Source organism: Hydra vulgaris, chromosome 10, assembly GCF_038396675.1.
Source record: "Hydra vulgaris chromosome 10, alternate assembly HydraT2T_AEP".
Taxonomy (NCBI): Eukaryota; Metazoa; Cnidaria; class Hydrozoa; order Anthoathecata; family Hydridae; genus Hydra; species Hydra vulgaris.
The window spans coordinates 44092625-44102500 of NC_088929.1; the positions used below are offsets into that span (position 1 = coordinate 44092625).

The 9876-nt window shown below is 27.5% G+C and overlaps 1 protein-coding gene across 2 annotated transcripts in view; it reads left to right on the forward strand.

The window, feature by feature from the left end:
• Positions 1-9876, forward strand: part of LOC100197320 (ubiquitin carboxyl-terminal hydrolase 32) — a 104879-nt gene that overhangs the window by 10018 nt on the left and 84985 nt on the right. For both annotated transcript variants that reach the window (XM_065808102.1, XM_065808103.1), the window contains exon 3: positions 879-984. In XM_065808102.1, the coding sequence (XP_065664174.1) occupies positions 879-984 (106 nt within the window). The remainder of the gene's footprint in view (positions 1-878; positions 985-9876) is intronic.

A 9876-nucleotide genomic window follows, 5' to 3' on the forward strand; every position in this document is an offset into this window, starting at 1 on the left:
CCCAAAAAGGACTTGCTCGAGGCATTTTTTTCACTCTTTATAAATCTTATTTTGCTGATTATTGCTTCACTTAACAAACTTAAAAGCAATACTGAGATTGAAAAAATATTTGTATCTTGTTATAACAATCATCAAATTAATTAGTATTAATTATTAAAAACTTCCTTTTAATACAGTACAATCTCTCTAATTCAAATCTCCTTAATTCGAAAACCTTCATAATTCTATTAAATGCAAAGTCACCATGAAATGCGTATAAGAAAAATCAACTTTCTATAATTCGAAAATCTGTCTAATTCGATTTTTTATATTTCCCCATAAAATTCTAATTAGAGAGATTCTACTGTATAACGTTTAATAAAAATTTTAATAATTATCTTTAATAAAATGGGAAATTAATGCTTATTAAACTTTTTAATATGATTGTAGTAAAATGAAATAACGAAATATACTTTGGTAGTGACGGTAGTTAAAATTTTTTTTCTTGAAAGTATGGTATTGTAAACAAAAAAGTATTGCTTGAACTTACAGTAGTGTCAGTGGTCAAAACACAACATTTAATAAGGGTTCGAAAGTTTGGTAGCACTATCGCTATACCTTAGGAGCACTTGAAGGCTATATAAATTTATTTTTGTAAAAATTGTTTTTGTAAATATTGATTTTTTGATAAATTTTACTAATATATGCTAGAAGTTAAGTTGTAGCATTAAAGATATTTAAAGTCCACAATATCATGAGTAGGAGTTAACACTTTTCGCGTCGATCTCCCAACATTTAGGTTAAAACACCCTAGTCAAATTTTTATAATTTGTATTTTATATAATTTTTAACTATATTTTTACTTTATTTTGATTCTTGTTATTTTATTTTATTTACAGCAGATATACCTGGTTTGTGGTGGAACATCTAAGGGTATAAGTTATCGAGATGTCATGTTAATATTGGTTCTAATAACTAAAGGCACTGTTGATGAAAAAGTGAAATGTAAGTTGAATATATTTTGAAAAAAAGAGGTAGGGAGCTTTGTTGCGGTTAAAGTTTTGTTTTGTTTTGCTTTTTTGGGTAAATTTTGATCTTAGTAATAGTTCTTATTTTTTATAAAGTTCATGTTTAGTTCTTTTGTATTTATAAAGTTCATGACTGAACTTTATAAATACAAAAATAAGTTTAAAAAATTAACGAGTTCATATCACTTTAATAATAATAATTTTAAATAAAACCAATGCTTTTTTTAAATGTGCAAACAGGCAATTGATAGTTTTTAATATATTTAAAAATAACTCATATTATTGCAATGACATTGCAAATGGTGGAAAAAGCTATGAGCAAAATAATTGAAAAGATTAAATTGTAAAAAAAAAGTACAGTTGAGATAATATTCTTAATTTCAACATGGCAAAGTTGTTTTATATTAAAACAAGCTTTTTATATTGACAAAACAACCTCACAGTATTGTTCTATTGTTGTTTTATACATCTTTTTATAATAGCAATTTAATGCACATTTAAAATAAAACATGTTTTATCGTCAGTATGAACAGCCTATTAGTTAGTTAATAATGTGTTTAACTCTCGTTTACAGATACTATTTAAACTGAATATTTAATACTAAGAAGACAATTGTTTTTTAAAACACAGTGGCAGAGCTACCATACAACAAATTACGGAATTGTCGAGAGGGTTTTGCTATATTATTCTCATAAACTAGATGCAGTATATTGCGAGAGTTGTTGGCTATTTTCAAATTATTATGATAACTGGTAAACACAGGGAAAAAGAGACTGGCAAGGCCTGTCTAAAATAAAAGGACACAAAAAAAGTCAGCATCTTATGCAATCATGTTGTATATATGATAAGTGGAAGCAACATGAAACAATTGATAAAAGCTTTGAAAACAAAATTCAATATGAATCAAAATTTTGGGTACAAGTGTTAAAGCGTCTTGTTAATATATAACAGTACTTTCTAAAAATTGTTTAGTTTTCCATGAGTAAACGACTGGGGCCCCGGCTAAAAATGAAACTTTTTGCAAATCCAGCCCTGGCCCCGTCCCCGACAATATTGTAGATTTAGCAGGGGTTGATAGCCGGGGCTAGAAATAAATTTATAATTCTTTATATATTATAATTTTATTCTTGCATTTACTATTTATTAAATTCTGGAATATATTTATGACAGTATTTAATAAATAGGGACAGATACAGTAAAAGGATGCAACTTGTTGAATAAGAAGCCAAGCAAGAATGAGTTTTGGTTTATTGTAGTAGAGATATTAGCTCGTTTGAGCATTGACCATGATTAGAGAAACAGCATAAAAGAGGAAAGACTAAAGACTGCAGCTAAGCTAAAGACTGATGATGATGATGATGATGATGATGATGATGAGTACAATAATGATGATGATGATAATAATTATGGCAATGATGATGATGACGATAATGGCGATGATGATGATGAATATAATAATGATGATGATGATAATGATGATGATGATAATGATGATAATTATGATGGCAATGACGGCGATGATGGTGATGATGATAATGATGACAATTATGATGATCATGACGATGATTATGATGATGATCAAGTTGATCATAATGATGTTTGTAAATGCATATATATACAAAATCAAACATAAATTTTGAAAAAAAAAAGTACTTTAGGATGTATAGATGTTTATGCAGCCGCGCCACAAACCCGGCCCCGGCTATATCTTATCAAACCCGGCCCCAGTCAAATATCAATCCCGGTCGTTTAATACTTTCCATGGTCATTGCAAATTACTTAAGGTTGAATATAATGGTATTTTTTTAACCCAAGTACAACTTTTATCAAAATATGACACTGTTATGAAACAAGTTTTGAAAATGCCCCATGGAACTGTTAAATATTTAAGTCATCAAATCCAGAATGAAATTATTCATTGTCTTGCCACCTGTTTAAAGACAAGGCTAATTAACTATATTAACAATGCTCCTTTTTTATACAATTATAATGGATAGAAAAGAGCATTGTTTATATAGTCATCAATTTAGTTTGTGGTACAAGACATAGACCAACTATGTCATTTATTAAGATATATAGAAATAATAAAAGATGAAACGAGGAATCAATATTAATTGAATTTATGGAAGAACACTACCAAATGGCTCTTGGTATATATAAAGAAACATTAGATCTGTTTAAAAAGAGTACTATATCATTAAATAAACGTAGAGGATATAGGTAGATGCTAAAATATCACAAGTATTTTTGTCTATTTTCGTTAAAACTGTGAACTTAAAAATATAGTATAACTGATTTATTAAAATTAATTAACATAATTTGACCACTTAATTTCTCTTTTAACAGTAGAATTTCAAACAACAATAGACAATTAAGACATAAGAAATGAAAATGCAGAGCTTACAATGGAGCAAATCATGTGCATGAGGTTTATAATGGTGTTCATTCTCAGTCAAAAAATTTTAAGTGAAGTAAATTTACCATCAAAATTATTACAAACAAAAAATTTAGATCTCATGACTGCAATCGAATCATTGCAAACTGCAAGCAAACATTTAAAACAACTCAGAAATATGTATTATTCAGCAAAAGACAAAGCCATTCAAATGGTGGCCAAATGGGATATTAAACAAAAAGTTGTTAAAAAACATTTTAACAACTTTTTGTCTCTTCCAAGAAAACAAGGGGGCGAGGGCAAAATTTGAAGTTCTGCCACTGGTGAAACACTGCCGTAAAAATTACTAATGTTACATAAAACTTTTATAGATTTTACTATATATATAAATAAAATAAAAAAACATAAATATAAATATTTGTTTAATCCTGTTCTAGAAAAAGAAGCGCAAGCCTGCCATTTATAAGTTTAAATTCATCTCTAAATCATTCATTTCATTTATTTGCAATTTGCAGCAAAACCTATGAGAAATTAAATAAAAAGATTTGAAGAAAAATAAAACAAATTGATTAAGTTCAGTTAAAAAAAAAATGTACCTAGTTAGGTACAGTAATTATTATATATTAAAATAATATATTAAATGTTTTAATTAAAATAGTGGTAAAATAAGAACTTCAATCATTTATGAAAAAAAGGATTTTTAGTGTTGATAAAATGCAAGTAATTTAAGTGAAGCAAAAAAGCCTAATATAGTTTACATCATGCATCAATGAAGCATTCATCAATGAAGCAAGTTTGTCATGCATCAATGAAGCAAGTTTGTCATGCATCAATGAAGCAAATTTGTCATGCATCAATGAAGCATTCATCAATGAAGCAAGTTTGTCATGCATCAATGAAGCAAGTTTGTCATGCATCAATGAAGCAAATTTGTCATGCATCAATGAAGCATTCATCAATGAAGCAAGTTTGTCATGCATCAATGAAGCAAATACATCACGCATCAATGAAGCAAATTTATGGTTTCAAAGTTGTTAAAGCTAAAAAAATCCCTGGTTTCTAATAACATGCACTAATTATTGGATAAAAATTTTAAAAATGATAAATTTAATATATAACAAATATATTTTAAGTAGTAGAATTAATAATATAAAATTAATAATAAATTGTTAATTTTAATTCATTGAATTATTAATAAAAAGTTAATTTAATGCAATGTTTTAAAAAAAAGATAAAAATCAGGCAGTATTAGAAAAAAAAAACATTTTCACTTGAACATCTTTTCGCTTTTAAACTTTTCACTTCAACGAGTAGCAATTAAAGTAGCGCAACATTAACAATAAAACTATTTTTAACGCTTTTTTAAAATTTAAATGATTTTATGAATTTTTAGTATATGCATTTTCCAAATAATATTCTGATTATTTGTTAAATCTTGTTTTTTAAAACAATGGTTAAATTAAGCGATCCTGATTTGCAATATCTGTAAAAATATCTGGTCTTCAAAATTTTAATTTATGCAAAACCGTTTACTTTGTTTTCATGAAGCAAATTAGCTTAAATTTTTAGTAAATTAAGTATAAAAATCAAACAAAACAATAAACTTAATTTATCATATATATTTATTATTTCAAAAAATGTTACTAAAGGTCGGTAAAAACGTGCCTAATTTTTAAAATCGAATAAAAAAATTTTATTGGCTAATTTTAAAATTAACACCTGTTTTTACGGACCATTAGTAAAATTTTAGAAATGCTATATGTTTCTTATAGCACATATTAGTTTAAGTTCCTAAAGTTTTTAATATTATTGGAATATCCACTCTGTTTTTCTAGATGCTTTTCTACTTCAAGTAAACTTTGAAATTATTTATGTTGTTTGAAAAAAGAAAAAATTATGCGATTACTTATGTTGTTTGAACAAAGAATGAATTATAAAAGTTATAAGTGCATTATAAAAGTTTTTTGTTTTGTTTTGTTATTTCACCTCCCCAAGGCCCAGAAGGCCACTACAGATGAGGAGGCTACTTAATTGTGGTCATAACCCTCTCTCAACTCTATAACTTCGAAACACGAACCTTGACGAACAAGGCCGCTGCGCGGAGAAACAAGTTGAGCGCGGTACTACCAGGGACGTGGTGGGAATTGAACTCCGAACCTCTCGCTTATGAAGCGAGCGCTCTACCACTACACCACTACCGCATTTAATAAGTAATAACACTATTATAGCAAGTAATAACACTATTATAGCTTTATTACTTTTATAATGCAGTTAGTGGCTAGTTATTATTTTTGCAGTCAAAAGTTTATTGTTTTGTTTTATGTTTTATAACTTTTTTGCTAACAAATTTTAGTTAATTTGCCCCTTGAAAACAAAATACATGGCTTTGCATAAACTAAATTTTTAAAAGACCGTATATATTGCAAATTGCAATCACTTAATTAAACCCTTGTAAAACTTTAATTTTTTTTAACCAATCAACCATGGCTGGCAAGAATTCATTTTGGGAGGTTAAAATAGGAATTTTTGTCATTTTGGACAGCCATTGACCATTGACTGGCTGTTATTTTCCACGCTGTATATTCGTTTATATTAGGGTGGGTTGTACTTTTTAAATTTTGAATATGGGAGTGCACTCAAAAAAAAAATTTCTTTATTAGGATATTAGAAGAGACGTGAATAATTTTTTTTTAAATTAAAAAGTTTGTCTAGTGTGGGTGCAGGGAATTTGAAAAATGTTAGTTTTATTTAAAATTCATCAAATTGGCATTTTTTTTTACCTTGTTTATATCAGCATAAGGTAATGCAATTATCAAAAAACAATTAGACATAATATAGATATAAAAATAAAACATATTTGGTGCTACTTTTCTAAATGCCATACAAACATGTTATACATAAGAAAAATTATCTACCAATATGGATTTTATAATAAAGTATAAAAATATAAATGTTAGAAATGGTAGTGTGTGTAATATTTTAATTATGTAATATGATATTGGAAGAAATGCGAATAATTTTTTTTTCTCTGCATAAGTTTGTTTTTTGAAAACCCAGTAGCATTTGAAAAATGTTAGTTTTACTAAAAATGCATCGAATTAGCACTTTTCTGCTCTTTTTTTATAAACCTATGGTGATGCAATCATCAAAAAACAACTAGACATAATTTAGACATTGAAATAAAACATAATTTTAAATGTTACTCTTCATAAGGTCATACAAAAACATATACACAAGTTTACCATGTTTGCTCTAGGATATTAAACGAGGAAAAAACTTTTTTGCTCTATATATAATAAATAATATAGTACCTACCATAATTCACAAACTTTCTGAAGGGCTAAAAATTTATTGGTCCTAAATAAAATATTATCAAAAAGATACAATATATTAAACGTTAAATTTATTTACTGTGATCATAAGAATAATATCCCAAAGCAAAAGGAAACAACTTAAAAAAATTAAATATAAATAATATAAATTATTTACAATTTGTATTATTTATGTTTAAATTTATATTTGCGATTGAAAAAGCTCTTGTGACTTATTGGACAGATCTTTCAATAGCATACAAAAAGTACATACATCGGTATATAATTGTATTTTAAAGGTTTATCCTTTGACAATAAACATGTAAGTTAAGGTTGGTGTACATCTAAACTCCAATTAATTAGATCAAAAAGTGAATCAACATTTTCATTGTGTATATGATGTTTTTTACTTCTTACATTAGTGTTTTTGTATTCTGAATCTCCTCTTAATTTTAAAACTGTTTTAAGTGCAAATTCTCTGTCTGTTTTTTCAAGACTACATAACAATGCTTGAAGAACATTATCACTTGGAGCATTCCATAAAGATAGTAAAACATATGGCATTACAATGTCTTTACCCTTAAAGTCTTTGATGACAAAGAAGTTTTAATTGCTTGAGAATATGGTTAGGCCTTTTAGTCCATTTCCACTTAACTTTGATTTCAAACCAAAGTGGCACATACACTTGACAGCGATTGTACAACTTCATAGTCAAGTTCTATAATTGTATTAGGAAATTCAATTTTTATTATGTTATCTTTAACTTAAAGCTAGTAACTTTACCTATAAGTTTTCCAATAGAACCAGAAAAGTTATTTTTTGATGCAGTTTTTCCGTCAAGCTGAATCATAAGATGTCAGAGAGCTAGTTCATTTTTAGGAAGAGCACAAATTATCCACATTAGTTTTTTATCCAATTTATGTTCAAAGTAGTGGATAACACCTCCTTTCCAACCAGTGTTTAAATTCTTCCGCACCAATAGCAACAAAAGAGTCTCCAACATCCACAGTCCATTCAAAAAGATTATCAGCTATTTCCTCAGCTGCAGTTTCTACTCTTTCTTCAGAATTATTAGTGAAATGAAATTGGTATTTACATCCAGGTTCAGAACAAACTAAATAATGTTCTTTTTTTCCGATAGATGTAGTTTTCCTACTTTTTCTTCTCTCGTGTACTTACTTTAATCTCTTTGTCCATCAAAAAAAAAAATTTGAATATCATCATTCTTTCTCAGCTCTACCTTGAATTTCTTTCATTAATTTACTTTGTTTTATTTTTCTTCAAAAAATTTACATTTTTTGCTATGGCTGCTGCAGCTCTGTTAGATACCCCATGCCTAATGGCTGCTTGAGAAACCCTCGTAATATCGTAATTTTTTTTCAAACTGAAGTCAGCTTTTTCTAAATTATTTGCATTTTCATGACCCATGTCCAAATTGTCTATTTTTGAAATTCTACTATTAAAAGAGAAAATAAGTGCTCAAATGTCAATTAATTTTAATAAAACAGTTATACTATTTTTTTTAATTCACAGTTTCAACAAAAATTGACAAAAATACTTGTGATATTTTAGCATCTACCTATATCCTTACTCTCTGTGCCAGGTATTTTATAGTCTTATTCTTTTCTACCCAAATATCTTGCTAACCAATGTCTCTGATACATCAACTAATCCTATTTGTAAAGAACTTTTTTTACCAATTTTATTTCTTTGAGCTTGTAATAGTTCTCGCAAAGGTATCATTGCTACTTTTAAACATATGCAAGTCACATGGACTTTACAAAAAAACAACTGATACATCCACTTTCATTACAGCATAGAATTTTGCACTTACATTTTGTCAAGTCAACTTATCAAGTTTGTCTGTATACATATTTCTTTTGTTTTGTAGTTCTTAATTTTCCAATGTCTTTTGCAACCTTCCATTCAAGAACAAGTTTATCGATTGATTTTCCGATAACAATGAAATTGTAGAATTTGCTGACATCCAATTACTTTTTATTTTAATAAATATTTGTATACACATACATCTTGTACTCAAATGTGTAACTGATCTATCACGCAACAAAATTTTATATTGTAAACTAGCTCTCAGTGTAGGCAGCTCTGATAAACAAAGTTCCAGTCCATTACCCAATAGCTCATGCAGTTTATGGCATTTAATACTTTTTGAGCTTGAGTAGACAGCCATTTATTGCAATGAAATTGATATTATGTTTGTGTAAAAATATTGGCAATTTTTTGTAGTAGGTATAGGCTATCTTTATATATATGTTATAAATTTGTTAACTACATCATTGCTTTATTTTTTTATTACAATATTTAGGATGTTAAAAAGTGATCATAAATAAATAGAACACGTTTAAAAAGCAAATTGTCATGAAATTTTCTTACAAATTAGCTATAGGACCAACTTTATAACAAAAAATCATATACCATTTCCTGTTATTGACCAATTTTTATGGTTTTTAATAATAATGGAGAGGGAGATATAAGCCCCAAGCCCCACAAATTTTGATGGCTATGTTTTATGATTCACCTTGTTTTATATTAGTAGCATTATATACATTGAAAATAATAATAATAAGATCGTTATAGCAATTTTTTTAGAGTTTAAAAACTGACAACTTTTAAACGCCTTGCGCCTACACAAGACAAACTTTTTATGAGAAAAAAAATATTTGTGTTTCTTCGAATATCCTATTAAATAATTAAATTTTTGCGCGCACTACCATTTCCAACATTTATATAAATATACTTTTTGCAAAATCCATAATGGTAGACAACTTTTCTTATGTCTACCATGTTTGTATGGCCTTTAGTAAGGTAGCATCAAAAGTTATGTTTTACTTTTATGTCTAAATTATGTCTAACTTGATGGTTGCATTCCCTTAAGTTTTTTAAAAAAAGCAGAAAAGTGCCATGTGGATAAGTTTTTAGTAAAACTATCATTTTTCAAACGCCCTGCGCCCTATCCACTAGATAAACTTTTTAACTTTTTAAGAAAAAAAAAATTTATTTCTCTTAATAATTTAATATATAAAAAAAATATTCTCCCAATTTTTCCATTAAAAATTGTTTAAAGCTTCAAAATTAAAAAAGTACAACCCACCCTAATGTATATATATGTGTGTGTGTGTGTATGTATATATATATATGTGTG